The 18,223-nt window shown below is 37.7% G+C and overlaps 1 protein-coding gene across 4 annotated transcripts in view; it reads right to left on the bottom strand.

Annotated features, from left to right (window-relative positions):
* RELN (reelin) overlaps positions 1 to 18,223 on the bottom strand; it is a 354,155-nt gene that overhangs the window by 20,262 nt on the left and 315,670 nt on the right. For all 4 annotated transcript variants that reach the window (XM_089524577.1, XM_089524576.1, XM_089524579.1 and 1 more), the window contains 13 exons: positions 16,668 to 16,845; positions 15,332 to 15,525; positions 12,952 to 13,208; positions 12,391 to 12,545; positions 9,759 to 9,973; positions 7,453 to 7,630; positions 6,865 to 7,040; positions 6,314 to 6,420; positions 4,806 to 5,048; positions 3,586 to 3,761; positions 3,012 to 3,085; positions 2,132 to 2,293; positions 1,507 to 1,664 (listed from right to left, as the gene is read on the bottom strand). In XM_089524577.1, coding sequence (XP_089380703.1) covers positions 1,507 to 1,664; positions 2,132 to 2,293; positions 3,012 to 3,085; positions 3,586 to 3,761; positions 4,806 to 5,048; positions 6,314 to 6,420; positions 6,865 to 7,040; positions 7,453 to 7,630; positions 9,759 to 9,973; positions 12,391 to 12,545; positions 12,952 to 13,208; positions 15,332 to 15,525; positions 16,668 to 16,845 — 2,273 coding nt within the window. The remainder of the gene's footprint in view (positions 1 to 1,506; positions 1,665 to 2,131; positions 2,294 to 3,011; positions 3,086 to 3,585; positions 3,762 to 4,805; positions 5,049 to 6,313; positions 6,421 to 6,864; positions 7,041 to 7,452; positions 7,631 to 9,758; positions 9,974 to 12,390; positions 12,546 to 12,951; positions 13,209 to 15,331; positions 15,526 to 16,667; positions 16,846 to 18,223) is intronic.

Raw genomic sequence — 18,223 nt, 5'->3', positions numbered from 1 at the left:
CATTTATGCCTAATAACTGAAAATACCATGTATAAAACAAAGACAGTTTATTATTTCCAGAGATCCTGTGAATATAGAATAATTATTGCCCCATTGGAGGAACTCTGACATTAGTGATGCAAGCATTAACATATTGGGGAGTGGGGAGAGAAGTTTTGTTTTCTTATCATTATGACATTGGAGGTATAAGCTTGGTAAGATCCTAATCATAAATGCCATCCAAATTTATAGCTCACTGTAAATGCTTGGGTATTTTTGGATTGTTAGGGTGGCAATGCCCTTCCTAGTTCAATATTGAAAAACAGGAATGTTTCTATTAATATAAACTGCAAGCCTGTTGTTGTAGGGAGTAGGGATAATCTGTTTTGTGAAGAAAAAAAACCCCACATCATTTTCCAAGCAGATGAAATCTGAATATCCTTTGAGTAGGAGGAGTAGGGAATCTTCACACTCCTGGATGTTGGGGGAACACTGGCCAGGCTGGTTAATGCTAATGAAAAATACTGAAATTGCTCCACAAATTCCCAGGAATAGCCATCTATTACTATGAATTTAAGACAGCATTCCAAAGGCTGTATTATTGTGGTTTAGGGCCAACTATTTGTTTCCACTGACTATGTTTGATTATGTTGATGTTAACAGTTATCTTGATATTGAGTTTAATCTCACAGATTGCATTATTATGGATGCAACCTTGATAGATTTTGTCATTGGTGAGTAATATAAATGTATAAACTCACCAATGTATAAATGTATCACTTAAGTTATTTTATACATTTATACACATGGCATAGTATAACTGAACTCATTTTCTGCTTCTATTGGTTGTTCTTGAGTTGGTTGGCTTGTCATTACTATGTTTACTGAATGGTGATTTACTAACTGAGCTTTTGGTGAAGTTTTCCTCTCCCTTATTATGTTCCTTATTGAATTTCTTTGTTCCCTATCATTTAGGGTATTTTACCATTTGGACATCACTGCTTTAGATCCTTTGCTATGTGTCCCTAAATTTTACCCTCGGCTTATCCACGGGTCATAGCAAAAGCCATAATTTTGGCCCCCAAATTTGCCCTCGACTTATACATGAGGTCGACTTATAGTCGAGTATATATGGTATGTTTTCATACATCAGTTTAACATTCTTACACTGAGGCTGAATTTGCATTAGAGAAATAATGTGGTTTGACACCACTAACTGCCATGGTTCAATGCCATGGAATTTAGGGATTTGCAGTTCTGTGCGATATTTAGCCTTTTCTGTCAGAGAGCTCTGGTGTCACAACAAACTATAAATTCCAGAATTCCATAGGATGGAGCCATAGCAGTTAAAATGGTGTCAAACTGCATTATTTTTGCAGTGCAGATTCAGCCTGTTTGTCAAGATAGCTTAGTGAACTTTAAATTACTACCTTGCGCTTAATAAAAGTGTGTTGGGTTGTAGACCATGTTTATTGTTTCCTACTGAATTAAATGGAATAGGACTGGATTGTTAAAATTGGAAGAGACCTTGGTATCCTTCATCGCAAATGCAAACAGCTCCAGTAGTGCAGTATCCATGGCCACTGCAGAGTTTTGGACATGCTTCTCCAATGTAGACATGATCTATAGCCCAGCTTTGTTTTTCTGGCTCGTCTCCTTTTTGAATCCACCGGAACTGAGTTGCACTACAAATAAAACCAATTCAAAAGGTCATTTTTTTATAATATGCTGATGAATTTTGTACATTATATTTGCACACAATATACACATTTTAGGCCATGGGTGGCAGTCTCCTACATCTTTGGGATAAATTCCATCGTCTTCTGTGCATTACAGTTCTAATATTTCCAAATGTCTATTTCAAGAGACTAGAATATGCAGGACATTAAAACCACATGCTTCATTTTCTCCAATACATAAAAAAGTAATAAAACATTATGTCATGTGAAGCTCTCGGTATGTTAGAAACTCTCTGGTAGGCACTATTTATTTTTGCTAAGGCAAAACATTTTGAAAATAATATTTATTAAGTATCATGCTAGACCAAAAAAATGCTTTTTAAAATTGTCTCTTCTTCTGTGCCACGAAAAAAATGCCAGCTCAACAGATGAGATTTTATTGCAACACACTGAATGACCTTTTGATTACTTACCTGGATGAGACGTGATCAGGCAACTGGATAGTTATTCTCTTCCAAGTAGAGCTGTTGACAGAGTTATAGATAGTGGCTTCATGGAATTGAAATGGGGAACAGCCAACGCTATTAGAAGAGGATGGGAGACAGTGCGTCTGGACAAGCTGCCATGAATCTGACCTGAAGGAAGCACAGGATATAATATTGTTAAGGCAGCTGAACACAACAATAAAAAGAACAAGTGTCTACTAAAGGTCATTGAGATCTGTGTATTTTTAAAACATTATCTTCAACAATATTTTCCCAGTGAGGTTGAAAAAAGCACCAAGGCACCTTTAGCCTTGGCTCAAACATGACATTTCTTTCCCCCACCACAGTATGTAAGAGAATTGTTTAACAGAGGGGTGGTGAACGTGCAGTCCACAGTCCACGAGCACCTCTCAAACTCCAATTTCTGTAGTCCTTGGTGCCCAATAGAACATCCTCAGGCTAATTTTTGGATATTCCCAGGGCATTTTTAGACTCTAGGATCGCCAAAGGGGATCAAAACTACTGCAAAGTTTTGTCCCCTCCTCACTCCCCCTGATCCCCTTTAGTATGAGCTCCACCCAAAATGGGCAAAAATGGTTTTAAAATGAAAGTAAAAGTGACATTGCATCAGTTCTACTTTTGGCTTGTCAGCATGAAGCAACCCACTGAGTGTGTATAATGATGTATTGGTGAGGTATTTTATTACTTGGATCTATGTTAATGAATTTATTTTTTACATGTATTAGGCTATGCTTGTATACATATACTATAAATACAGAAAACAAAAGTGTTTTTAAATGTTTTGATATGTTAACATACATGCCCTTTATACAACATCTTCCATTGTGACCATCTTTTAAAAAATTACCTAGCATCCTTGGTGTACTCTAACATTACAGAATGGAGGTCTCCACAGGATGTTGCTTCACAGCCAACCACAATCTGTAACAGTTAACAATCATTATGTTTTTCCAACTTTGACATCCTCTTTATCTACCTCCTTCTTGACTGAAATTTACTGTCCTGAGTGCACATTCTGACAGACTATTGCATGCACAGATCTGAGATGCCCAATTTAACAGAAATACTAACATTTCCTAAGCAATGGTAGTATTGCTATAATGCCATTCCATTTGTTAATAACAACAAAAAGGACTTCCTGCAGATGAAAACATGCCACTCTTATTAACAGAACCCAATATGTTTATTCCTTCCTTTAGCTATAACTAGAGCTTGGATAGTACTCCTTGAATATTAATAATGTTGATGTATTCATATTAACCCTCTGTTGTTGTACTAATGATTCCCATAAATTCCAATCATCAAGATATATTGAATATTTGTTAGAAATCTGAACTTAACATCCCACTTGGATTTAGAGGCCAATCTTACTGAGTCAGGGTGTTTTTTTTTATACTTAATAAACAGAAGCTACTTCTTACTTTAAACTGTATCATATATCCTGGTTGTATAATGAGTTCCCGAGAGGACAGGATATTATGTGTCTGATCCTTCTTCTTATTGGGCCAGTAGAGATGAAATGATGGATTGCCACAGAATCCTGCAGTCCTGACTGCATTTGGATAGAAACTCCAGTTCTCTTCATGGGAAATGCCTTCTATTAATACCAATTAGACAAAATAACGTTCTGGTAAATACTGAATTGCTGAAGTATTTTTAAATATTCATAGTATTTAGATATATGTGCATAATTTTTAAAAACATTCTAAAAAAGCATTGGTGAGATTGGCAAGTAGTTAGCGTAAGAGTTCTTGATACCAAAGCCATAGTATATGCAAACTTGTATTCACTTTCCTTAACAGAGCTCTCTGAGTAGGGGTGGGTAACTAAGATTTTTCACTTCATGCTGGGTACTCAGACAACTGGATATAGGAGAAACACATATAGTATACTATCCCTCTCAGAATCCTCAAGGAAACAAAATTAAAAGAATGGTCATACACTCATCAAATGGAGGGCCATATGGATCTCTAGCCCTTAGCATTTGCCCAACTTTACTGACATTTGTTGTCAGCCATGGCATGCTCAGACAACACAAATTGTTTAAATCATTCCATTCCATTTCAAAATATAATATGAATAACTGTATCTAGGAAACTGTCTTGTAGAATGTTTATTCTTTGATAATGACTAATAACTTCAGAGACAGTCCTTCTACATTGTAACAGATAAAGGTAAAGGTTTCCCCTTTGATGTGATTGTCAAGTCTTGCCTGACTGTAGGGGATGGTGCTCATCTCTGTTACTTAGCCGAGGGAGCCAGCATTGTCAAAGATGACTCTGTGATCATGTGGCCAGCATGACTGCACAGAATGCTATTATCTTCCCACCAAAGTGGTACCTATTTATCTACTTGCACTTTTACATGCTTTCAAGCTGCTAAGGTGACAGAAGCTGGGCCTAGTGATGGGAGCTCATGCCATCACATGGCGCTTGGGTCTTGAACTGCTGACCTGCCAATCGTCAGAGTCTTAACTACTGAGCCACTGTATCCCATCATATGTGAGAAAATATTTGGGACAATTTGTTTAGAAAGCTTCCTGTTTATTTTTAAAGAAATGTGGACTTGAAATTTTATCATCACCATCACCATCATCATAATCACTTCAGATTGAAAAAGTATTTATCCACTTGACCCTTACCATCATCAAATGTATCTACCAGTTGACTTGGATTGATTTCTGCTCCTCCAATGAGAACATTATCTAGTGCCCACTGAGCACGATCAAAGCCAGAAACCACAATTCCATTGTTAATCACAAATGGCTGCCACCAACGCAGGCGGGTTGTATTGGTCAGAGCATCTTCTGGAAGCAATATGTAATCATGCCTTATGGAGATGTACTTTTGATAATCCATTTCATGAAGCAATCTCCAAGATATTCCTGTATTAGAAAGGATTCAACATAAAAGCAAGAAACTGATCATCATCTGAGAGTTTATACTGAGGCTGGACCTCAAATAACGAAATTCAAATACCCGGCACATTGTGGATTCAGTAGGTGACCTTGAGCTGCTCATAACTTTATTATTCCTTTTAATAATTCTAGTTCCCAAGAGTTTGAAAATGAGTAAGGCAGGGACTGTACACCACTCGCCTACTGACATCTTGATCCCCAAGCTCTGTATGTGTGCCTATAACTGCTGTATATGTGCCTGTTTAATGTTTTCAGAGCCTTGTGACTTGTAGTTTTATTAACATCAAAACTGTAAGAATGCTTTATTTTAGCCATTTATTAATGCTGAAGAATCTTAAGAATGCACCAAAAGAAAGGTTGTATAAGCAATTTAAAGTAAAGAAGTAATACAAATGATCAATGTAAAAATAAATACAACATCTCTCATTTTCCAGCTGAATAACTCTTTTCTCACAATAAGCAATTCTTGATCATTTGATTAATTCTTAAAATAAACAGTGCCAGGATTCTTAATAAAAATGTGAATACAAATAAGATCATTTCATCCAGTTTCCTCTGGAATTCAGGAAAATATTGTTCAAGGAGAAGGATGATGTAGATATGAAAATATATTTCTGAACATGAAACAGTTTTATTTGGAAGACACCCAAAATGTGTGGAAAAGACAAGGTTTTCAATAAACTGACCTCTTTACTCTAAATTATGCTTATCCATGCCACAGACGTAAGCTTTTCTGTGATTTCCCTCCTCCTCATTTTCATGACTATTATTTATATCAATAAGGTATAAAGCAGATATCATCTAAGTGTACTGGGAGCTTATTGCACAGCTTTAAAAAGTGGCTTACGTCTTCCAAATTGAATTCTAATTCGGGCTGCATCCTGATACTATTGCACATGTTTTTGCTGCTGACACCGCTGGGCGGGTGCATCCCTGGTAACTTCTGGCTAGAATCTGAGTTCAACTGGCCAATTTACATCTCAATTCGGGAGATGTAAGCTGCTTTTTAAAGTTGTGTGATAAGGTCCCTGGATTAGGGGCTCTGAACTGCAGCAGTGTGTTTAGATAACTAGACCTTTCTGGTAAATACATATTCAGAGCAAGAGGTCAGCTCTATTTCATCCTATACTTTTGCCAATAAGCAAAGTTTTTCCTTTGCATATTTTTTAAATGTTAAGATGCTTAAACATATGCAGAAATATTTTTCAGGTTCCATCGAAACAGACACTTGCCTCCATCAGTTGAATAATCTAATAGAACTCCTTCCTTCCGACATGTTGGTCTGTGACAAGTTGTCATATTGTTTTCACTTCCAATTCTTCCCCAGTATTGTAAAAATCTGAATGAGAACATATTAGCATGGAACTGTAAAATCAAATGACACTAAGAAAATAGCATTGCCCCCCACCCAATAAAAATTAAGTGTGTCTGAAACAAACACAGCTGATATTTATACAAGTAAGAATAAAATGAATACAGATTTGGAACTAAACTGAAAGGATTATAGTTACTGAGCATAATGACACCAGAATATGAATGATGTCTCATATAGCTATGAAATTGCTGATGATATTTTAACAACTCTTTTAATACCTGATTCACTCTTTATTAAGACCAGCCTTCCTCCCTCCTTGGTTCCTTCCCAAATGGATGATTTAAGGGCGAAAATTATGTCCCATTGCCTGCTCTCACTGCAATCTAGTCTGCTGCTCTGTCATTATTTAAAGACAACTTAGGTTAAAATGCATTAGCTCTGTGCAGTCTATTAAGTACCCTGACATACTTTGCACCCCGCAAATCCAAATCTTGAGTGACAGCCTGTCTCACTGTAGTGCCTCCAAAATACAGAGCTGTGTCTTCTGCTAGAATTCCACATTCCATGCAAGCAGTGCCTCCTTCCAGAGACATCCATAAATCTTGTCTAATTTCTTCGTTGTCAAAGCGCTCCTTCAAGAAAGTCTGTTAAAGGATTGTAACATTTGAGAGTGGGATCACTAAAGAAGTTATGTTTGTTTTGTAAGCAAATAGTGAGCAAAATATTATTTCCCTCATAGTGTGTGTGTGTGTGCATGCCTTCAAGTTGCTTGTTGACTTATTGTGGCCCTATGAATTTCACAGTATGCCAACATCATTTTTACACGTGAAATGGATTTGTTGGAATATACAAGAAGCACATCTACCTTTCATTAGAGACAAATATTAAGATAAATAGATTTAGTTTTATATTCTGAAAATTGTTTTTGGTATTTGCATACCTAGATTAATTCCACCATAGATATTTTCTATTTTTTTTAAAAAAAAAACATCCAAAAACATTTTTGTATCATGCATATATTTAGTGCACTACACTCTAAATCTATATTTAGATTACCTTCAGTGTTTGAGTCAAGTAGCAGTTGGGACCAGAGAAACCTGGATCACAAATACACTGTTCTTTTAGACAGTCTCCATGGCCTCTACAGTTCTCTATACAACCAGGTCCAAGATAGAAATTATCTATGGCCCATTGCATATCAGAATACTTCTGATAGAACCTAAACCGTACTGGACTGAATTAACACATAAAGAGAAACAGAAAAACAGAGAAAGAGAAATCATTACACAGAACAAATAATGTCTGTATATCTGTCATCAACAATTACGATAATTTAAATATTTCCCTTACAGCCAAATGAAGAACAGAACAAAGGCCTCGTACAGACAGGCCAAAATAAAGCTGCTTCGAGTCACTCTGGAGGTATGCTCTTTAAATGACACACACATCTTAAGAGGCCAGAAGCTGCACCAAAGCAGCACTCCAGTCCTTAGGACTGGAGTGTGGCTTTGGTGCAACTTCCAGAAACTTAGGACGCATGCATCATTTAAACAGCATACCTCCAAAGTGACCCGAAGCAGCTTTATTTTGGCCTGTCTGTAAGGGCCCAAAGATTGGCAGTGCTAGAGAAAACACTGTCTCTAATACTGAGAGGAGGATTCCCACATGAGAGTTGGGAAGGGTACACTTTTCCAGGTTACAGAAGTCCAATAGGGGCCAGCCCAGGCTGCCATCCTTATTTTGATGAAGAGAAAAATGAGGGTAAATTCTTTATCTCACACGAAAGTATTTCAAAAAGCTTATTTCACTGTATCTATGTCATCTATTGTATAGATCTTGTCGGAGTTGCTGCACCCAAATCATAAACAGGGTTAACATAATCTCAAGCAACCATCTGAACTGCTTGGCCTCCTAGTCTGTCACAGAAATTCAGAAGAGAAGGGATGTGTTTGTGCAGTTAAACTCAGTAAGAGACAGGGAAATTTATTTTCCCAGACCTTCATGTGCCTAGGCAGGAAGGAGGGACACCTTGAGGGAAGGGCAAAACAGAACATAGGAAGACAGGTGAGTGCAAATTGCAATGACTGTTGCTGATGCTGACTTGTAGGCTCCAGAGTAAGTGTCTAAGTCACTCACAATCATGATGCACTTGTGCCCAATGTCATCTACTGTATGTATTATAGCACAGATTCAAAGCAACCAGTAACATTTCCGTACCATTCTGTTCATTCCAACCATGGTTTGCCTGAATATAAGACACTGTTTTATATTTATTTTTCCTCAAGAAGACACACTATGGCTTATTATTAGGGGATGTCTTGGTTTTTATTAAATATGGTACAACAATTTATTCAAATATAGTTAAGTTGTCTTCTTCTGGAACATCGTCATAACTCTCCAAACCCTATCACTATGTCTTATTTTCGGGGTATGGATTATATTGAGCAAATGCTTAGAAATCCTGCTACAGCTTATTTTATGGATATGTCTTATTTTTGGGGAAACAGGGTATTTATATGACATCAGAGCCTGGGAAACAAGAGGAAACCTCTGACTGTTGGTTTCACAAAAATCTCACAGATCTTTCTAAGATTTTTAAAAAGTCTACCTTTGGAAAAGAATATGTACTGGCCTCACCATTATGAAATGAGATTTACAAGAACCAACTCCAGCTATTTTTCAGTGAACTGTGCATAGCCCTAGAGATTTTTTTTTTGGGGGGGGGCACTGTCAGTGACTGTGGTGGGAGCTGAAAGATGTTTCAGCAAGCTGGCATTAGTCAAACTTCAGGAGGTCTACTGTGGCGAAAAACTAACCAGACTAACCAGCCATATTACCATATGAGTGTGAGCCTGCAAGAAAGATTGAAGGATTGGTCAGGAGCCTAATTCATTAGTTAGTAATGAAAAGGGGCAGATAAATAAGTATTCAAAGTTGATTGGCCCAACGTTTGCAGCCACCTTGGTCCATTAAAATAAAAAGAAGAAGAGACCTCCCTCCGGTCCATCTGCCTTGGTCCAGGCCTCAGAGGGAAAGAAGAACCACTGGACCTCATCCCCTTTCCCACCACCATTCCCTTCTCCTTTTGTGTCACGTCTTTTAGATTGTAAGCCTGAGGGCAGGGAACCATCTAATTAAAAATAATAATTGTAAGCTGCTCTGAGAGGCATTAGGGCTAAAGGGCGGGGTATAAATACCATAAATAAATAAATAAAATCTGGCTCCCAGGAAATATCAGCCCAGTAGACTATCTGGTCTCCAGGACCAAAGCAGTTCATCTCCACATCCATTACCTAGAAGACATACACTGTCATATTAAACATGAAGGAAGATCAGCAGCTCCAATACCATCACATACTTACTTTCCTATTAGACTTTCAGGCAGAGAGTAGGTTATCCTCTTCCATCCTTTTGTTGGAAAGAAGACAGATGGCTGTGATACACTCCCAGAACATTTGGGATCAGCAGGTAAGCACTGAGGTATTAGGTAGCTCCAACTCACTCCAAAGTCAGTAGAAAATTGCACATGGACTTGGTTCTGGACAATCTTTTCTGAGGTTTTACACCCTACAGAAATCTAATACATGTAAAGAAAGATTTGTTGTTTTAAAAATCTTTTTTCCAGCAAGAAAAACAATGTTGAGACAGATGTATATTTATAAGACAGTATGTAGATACTGTGTCAATTCAAATTCAAAGTCCTTTGTGTATGGAAATGAAGTAGCAAGTCCAGTTTTGTCAGTAGTGAACAAAGATATTGGGAACTAGCTTGTGTATGGAAATGAAGATGCAAGACCAGTTTGGCTTTGGAAACTAGCCTGTAGTTGGGGAGATGAGTGTAGGATGCCCCCCTGAGGATGGCATCAGATAGTATTGAAATGTGTGTAGTGAGCCAGGAAGCCATTATCCTTGTTCATTCCATGGATGAGGAACTGTAGTTTATGGATGAACTCCAATTCTGCTTTTTCTCTTTCCAATCTTCCTTTGTGGTTCTTTATGTTCACCTACTACATTTGGGGGACTTTCATGTGCTCATTCTCCACTGTGATTTATGCCATACTATTAAGCTTATCAGATGTCCATTTTCAGCCCGATCCAGGCATGGGCTGGAATTGGGAGAGAATGGGAGAGAATGGGTGTTATCACATGGATTTTGCCACCAATGCTGCTTGGAGTCCTCAAGCCATTCCCCAGATGTGCTTTGGCCATTGATTTTGAAGAATGGAAAGCTTCCATTATTCAAAATTGGCAACCATAGCACTTCTGGGGAATGGCTTGGGGACTCCCAGCGGCATTGGTGGCAAAATCCATGCGATAACACCCATACTCCCCCGTTCCATCACGATACCAGCTGGTGCCTGGATCCAGCTGGAAATGGACATATGAAAAACTTTTATGTCATCAGTGCCCATCAGTGCTCTACACTGAACAAACAGGCCAGTTCCTGTGCCAGAGGATAAATGGACATATATCAGACACTAGAAATGGGAATACACAAAGACTGGTGGCAGAATATTTCAATCTCCTGGGCATTCCATCTCACCTCAGAACAGTGGTCTTTGTACAAAAGACCTATAAAGGTAGATTGGAAAGAGAAACAGCAGAATTGGAGTATATCCATAAATGACAGTTCCTCAGCCATGGATTGAACAAGGATAATGGCTTCCTGGCTCACTATACTCATTTCAACACTATACACATTTCAACAGTCTTTGAATTCAACCTCTATTTATAAGACGCTATGTTCTCTTGTTCCAAAAGGGTAAAAATCTGAGGCATACATAAGCTTTCCCCAAGATTTTACTGCATGTTAGTGGAAGGACAGGAAGAGAAACCTTTATCTTCTGACTTAATAAAACAGTGTCTTATCTAGTTACCAGCTTGACCTTTATGTTAGCCTCCTTAATTATATAGCCACCTCTCCCAGCACTATTTAAGGTATAGGGTTTTCACGTATCTAAGTTTGCACAGTGTAATAGTTTGAGCATTGGAGTAGGACTCTGGAGACCAGGGTTGAAATCCCTGCTCAGGAATGGAAACTGTCTGGGTGACCTTGGGCAAACCACATTCTCTCAGCCTCAAAGGAAGGCAAAGGCAACCCCCCCTTTGAAAAACAAATCTTGCCAAGAAACCCCTGTGATAGGTTTTCCTTAGAGTTTGGTAATCTACACAAGGCAAGGAAGGAGAAGGGTCTCTTACTAATATGTAGACAGCAAGATCGGTTATGGACTTCCCCTGGCATTATGATGCATTTCAAAGGACCCAGAGGTGGAGTGATCTCCCTTCTCATTTCATTTCCTTGTGTACACTCCCAAACTGGCTCTGAACAGCTGGAAAAGCACTGGAGCCAGGGGAGGGTTACAAAGGGGGGTAGGAATAAAGTGCTGAATGGTCCGCCTGTAGAATGTTGGATTTATTATTATTATTATTATTGTTGTTGTTGTTGTTGTTATTGTTATTCTATACTTACCATTTGATATAATAAATTTTCTGCCCTATATCCAATTTGTAGTCCCAAGGAAAGGCAACCTATTGAATCAATAGAACTTATGTAAATGTTGATTTACCAAGCTCCCATTCATTCTAATTGAGACCAACAAATGGAATCATGCAGTGATTCCAGAACTATGGAACGGCATCTTCTTCAAGCTTCCTGTGATACCTCCCTGTTTATAAATTTTGAAATATTGTTTAAGAGTCCTAATCTTTATTTTAGCTAGAACAAGTGCTCTCCTTTTAGTCTTTGGCCCTACTGTTCATATTTAGTTATGGATTTTGTTTTAATTACTTCACTTTTATTATATATTTTAAATGCTTTAAAATATGTAAGAACATTCCAGCCACATAAATAAATAAATAAATAAATAAATAAAATTTGCATGTGTTGTTGTGGTGTAAAGTTAGTCCATGTTAGGCATTTATTTACTCTTGGAGAGTTCTATAGTGTAATGATGTTAATCTCAGTATTTCAATGCTTTGTAAAGCAATATTTACCTTGAACTGCATAATCCAGTTTTCTGTAGGAGTCAGATCATGGGTCACAGCATACACTTCTCTGCCATCATGATTACCACACATCATGACACCATCAGGAGAATCACAGAATCTTTCAATTGAACAGTCATCATGGAATAGCCAATGTTCGTTCACTTAAGAAAATAACAATTCAATAATGCAATATTTGATCATTGAAAAAACTGAATCCAATTAATTACTGGAATACTGAGCCATTATATGAGTATAAAAGAATTTTGGACTCTTTCATGCCAAACAATAATCCTATAATTGAGTTTACATTTGAAGAAAAGTTTAGCTTTCCAATGGAATGTATATATGTTCTAGGGTTATAGTGGGTGAGAGGGAAGGATAGAATTCTGGTACCGTTTAACAGCTGTATGTTGAGAAGAAATTCAACAGGTGAAACATTTCCTATCACTGCACCTCTATGTTTGGGAAAAAAACAGCCCTTCCCTAATTTCTATTTGTTACTGATGAAAGCACAGGAGCCTTGAGAGAAAAGAACAACTTTGATATCTCATTTATATGAGCTCCTACCTGTTGTCCTGTCTTCCATGAACATATCAAAAGCAATCCTGCCTGTGGGCCCAGCATCTGCAGGAAAGCGTTCGTGCTGTGGCAGTGGTGCACTGCTAAAAGTGTCCAGCATTACTGTCCTCTGATCAGCTGACCCTGATATCAAGACATTATCAATTGCCCAGTCGCTCTGATCCAGGCCCTCATGTTTTGGCTGCCACCAACGGAAACGGGTTCCTACTTCTTTGGCATCAGGAGGAAGGAGAATGTTCACAAAGCTGAAAGACAGTAATTAGAAGAAGCTGTTTGAAACATTATCCTTTCATCCTCGCAGATAAAACTTCAAGCATGGAAAATGTAAAATAAATTGATACACTCAATTGACCAAACCCAGAGGAAGAAGCAAAGAGTTACTTTATTTCATGGACGTGGAAACAAGCAAAATGGCAAATTAAAAACATTTACAATAAAAATTTAAAACAATAAAAATCCCCACATTAAACAGTATAAAATTATTTAAAAGCCACACAAAAATGGAAAGCACAATGAAATGCAATTAAAAACTAAATTATCAATTTCTGTGGAAAATGCAGACTTGTTCTGGTAGCTGACATATTCACTCTGACTCCAGTAATAAACAGTTTATGAAGAGCAAGGTAAATGGGGAACTTTTGTTCAGTTTGAGGAAAACTATAAAATGCAAGGATTTTGAGGAAAACCAGGTAAAATGGTTTTCCTTCTTTTTTCAATATCTGCAAATCTGAAGTTATATCCAGGAAATAACTGGACTGTGGGATTTGGCTAGGAGCTGTACCCTCTTTGAAAAAATAAGGCTTTCAGAAATACAGAAAGAATCATTTTTAAAGGTAGACATAACATAGGAATCAGTGGATTTAAACTGAAACCATATCAATTACTCATGCACAATGAGAACATGTCTATGAAATGCACTGGATATTAATTAAAGACAATTTCAACATTATTTATATGACGTGTTCTATCCAAGCTAGGAGGCCCCCCATGGCTATAGATCTATGCTACAAGCATGAGAACAAAAAGGGAAGGTTTGCTCATATACAGTGATAATTGTAGCCAGTGCTTAGGAAGACAGAAGTAAATACTTTGGGTACATATTAAAGACTAGAACTGGCACCTAGTGCAGTATGTATGATCTTGTAAATCAGATGTGCATCACTGTAAACGTTTGAATACACATTTATGGTCATTATACCATTGCAATGATCAAATGTTACACAAAAAGTCAGGCAGTCCCATCAACACAGGGATTTCCAAGGCGCTTCTTCTAAGGTATATTTTGGGCATTCACATTGGGAAACATAGCTATAATGATGGAGCTCTGCCACTGTTGCTATGTCTCTTGATGCCGCATGGATCAGATGTCTACAAATCACAGGATAGTGATATCCTATATGCTGATGGTGTATTTATTTTCTTGACAGAGTGCTGGCAAGTGCTGCAAACACTTATTAGGAAAGCAAATGAAAAAGGAGATACTGACTCTCATGTTCATGAAAATATATATATATATATATATATATATATATATATATAATAAAAGTTCTACCTATAAACTACTATGGGTTGCATAGATTAATTCAGTTCAATCCTTTCAAAACACCATGATTAATTGCTGAAGTATATATGATGGCCTAATGAACATGTGTCTCTGGAGATAAATAATAGGATAAACTGAATTTAATATATTAACAACAAAGAAACAAACAAAAACACATGGAAGAAAAAGTTAAATATGAAGTTAATTTTGAATGAGCAGCTCAGTGGTTCTTTAAATTACTCAGGATCATGAAATCTGATATTCACTTCCTTGAACCAGCACATACTGAGAATTACACTCAGTCAGGAACTATGTTTATCTTCTTCTAGGTGCACATTTCTGTAATAATGATCTGTAAAAACAGTGCTTTGTCTATGATAAATGATACAGATAGTGAGCATATTTTTCTGCTTGATACAAGAATTTTAATCCTGTGTTAATATACAATCAGGGGACAGAGAGTGAGTCTCAGTGTTTCTTTCTCCACTCTACTCAAGCTCCTTGTTATAATAAATCCTTTGTCTTGCTGTCACCAAAGACATGCAAAGTTATAGTCTTAACTATGCAAATAACCATATGATATTAAAGAAACAACCCCACTGAGATACACAAATGGTAGGCAGTGGGATGGGCTTTTGCTAGATGCATTCTACATAAATCTGACCCTGATAATGGTATGGCTAATATGGCAATGATAATACTACATCACAGCACAAAACCTTCAGAAATGAAGCAGAACTCAGAGCTACCTTGGATGGGGGTGGGGAGAGGGGAAACTATTTACAACCAAGACAGATTCTGAATGAACAAGAATTTATTTATTACCCAGGCTTGCTGAACTGGTCATAAAATATTTCCATTAAAAGAGTCCATGTAATGCCCCCATTTACAGAGTATTCCAGGAGAACTCCTTGGTTACGATTGTTGGGAGTTATCAGACATCCATACATGAAATAAAACTGGACAAATTCTGCATTAGTTAGGTTTAGATCCACTGTAACCAGCAAACGGCTGCATCCCTAGAGGAAAAACAAACAAACAATATGGTCATGATTGTAAAAGGAAAATAAGTATTCATGATACTTGATATTTTTGATGGAACCAAATCCAGGATTAAGAGCACGACATTCATGGAGAAAAGAATAGGGTGAGTGCTTAAGCACTCGTGGAACAAGATGTCTTTTGGGTCCTAAGGGAGAGAATTTAATCTACCTTATCAATTAATAGTTATAATATATTAGTCTGCAAAATTTAAGTGATTTTCTTTTAGGAATATATGAACATAAGAATATGCCATATATAAAGTTTTCCATTATTTGATCATCATAAATATTTTTATTTTTAAAATGTGATTACTGTGAAGTATGCATTTTAAAATGGGGATGGATTTATGTAGGATTTATTTCATTGCCAAATCCTCCTCTCCAATATTTTTATTGGTGTGGATCCAGTTGTTTCATATTGCAAAGAATGATTCCAAAGTACTAATCTGAGGATTTCAAAAGCAACATGTATTAAAACAAAATAATGACTAAGTTGGTATAGTGATTTTAGTTTAGATCTGGGGTCTGCAACATCCCAGGTATGCCACTAAATATTCTGCTGATCATGTAGGGCCATGAAGATGTAATGTTTCAGATGGCTTAACCATGGTTAATTGCTATTAATCCTGCAAAGCTGGTTTAAAATCATAACTGAATGGGCTCCTTACTCAGCCTTGATTTATGACTCACGTAATCTAACATTACACTTAATAAGGTAAGTGTATAAAGATAAAAAAATACCAAAATTTGCAGAATTTGCAGGAGCAGGAAAGATGCATCTGATTTCACAGGCTGCTCATGACCGCTTATCCAAAATTAACTAAACAAGTGGAAATGCAAAATCTGGAAAGGGCCAGCTGCTAGGACCTCACACATCTTTACAGCAGAATGGCTTGCACGATAACTATTCAAATGCCACAAACACAGTCAGCCCATGCTCAATGACTGTAAAAAGGTACTAAATTAATGGTATGCAAAAACATTTCACACTTTGCAAACCCTCTCTCTTTCTAGGGTGTTTGTAATTCTAAGATTCTGGTCTTCACTTCCTTTTATTTGAACTGTGCTTCAGAATTACAAAAAGATTTTTGGTTGCAAGGACAAAACAAAATACCAACCCCACTGAAATGAAGAGCCATTCCAGATGCCACAGCTCCACAGACAGTGCTCAGTTTCCCACCATTTACTGTTAACCAGTTTTGATTGGAAGGTGCACGATTGAAGTTATCTTTAAGTTGTGTAGGAAGAGGTATCTCTGGCTCATCGCAGTACAACCCACCCCAGTTTTCATCACACCTGTAAGTGACAGCAAACAGATAGTTAAGCTTGACAAATATTTTAGAAGCAAAGACTCCATTTACAAAATTCAGACTTCTCTTAGCCCCAGTTCAGGCACTCAGAATTTATATCTGCAGCAAGGTAGAGGGATGTTCATACAGAAATCCATGTGACTGGAAACTCCTAAGAGACAAAGTTCCCAAATAAGCACCACTCTGAAGCAATGTTCACTAAAATGAGGATATATGCATGGCAAGGTTGGGGCTGCAGTGTGTGTCACTGCTCCTGTCTATGGATACAAATATGGAATGTCCAAACAATCTTTTTGTTTTGTATATAAATGGGTTATACAGAACTTTCATGGCTTTTTTTATTTACATGAAAGAAGAAACATTTAAGTCATGAGGTATAAGTGTGGCTTTAATTGTAATATACTACTAAAAACTATTCAATGTTTGGGAAATTCTTGGTTTTATGTAAAAAGAATTTACTTTCAGACAGTGGTAGCAGATAAAAACAGTACATCAAGCTAAACTAATTGTTTTAGGGCAGCTAGCAAAACATTTTTGGGCAGACTTCTAAAATGAGTCCCAAACTTACTCTCCTGTCTTCCCAAACCCCCTTTTGCTACTATTTGTTCAAGTCTTCCAAAGTTCCATAGAGCCTCTCGGACTTATATTCCATTTCATGTTTCCTGAGTAACAGATACAACTTCACAAAGGTTTCACAGTAGACAGAATTTTTAATAGCAAAATATACACCTTAATGTCTGTATCTAACAAAATGGTACCATACACAGTTATTTAGGCTCACCTCCAGCTCTTTTTGAAAAGAAAAGTTGTCCCAAGAAAGAAAATAGATATGTTTAACCTGTTTATTTGGAATCACAAACTAGAACCTATCAAGGGTTGGCAGGCCTCAGATTGTGAGCTGAAGTTTCCAAATTTTAGCCTTCTTTACAAACAATGGGGATCCCGCTGCAGGGGGTGGGACCTCTGGTTGAGACTTCTGGCTGGACTTCCTGGAGTGGGATCGTATGGGAGCAGCCGTGTAGGCTGAAGAAAAGGCTGTGTGGGCCACGGAAACTGCCGCTTGCTCAGGCTGGAGACCCCCCAAGGCCCAGAGACCCTCCCAAGGCCCCAAAGGGCTCTCATGCAGGCCCAAGGAATGCCTGCAGAGGGTGGGGGCCTGACTGGGTGTCAACTCCCTCTTCTGGGGTGTCACTCGGTGCAGCCTGCGCCCTCCACCCAGCAATGCCAATGTTTACCAGATCTCCACATAAAGAAGTACAATTACAGGCTGTGGGGGTGAGTATCTGGTGGGCAGAACAGACTATTTTCTGTTTGTCATTAAATCCATTGCTGTTTGCTCTGTTCCTCTTGAGTATCACAATCAG

This window comes from Sceloporus occidentalis, unplaced genomic scaffold, assembly GCF_023333645.1.
Source record: "Sceloporus occidentalis isolate IW3139 unplaced genomic scaffold, rSceOcc1.0.p SCAF_5, whole genome shotgun sequence".
Lineage (NCBI taxonomy): Eukaryota > Metazoa > Chordata > Lepidosauria > Squamata > Phrynosomatidae > Sceloporus > Sceloporus occidentalis.
This window is presented reverse-complemented; position numbering and strand designations above follow the sequence as displayed.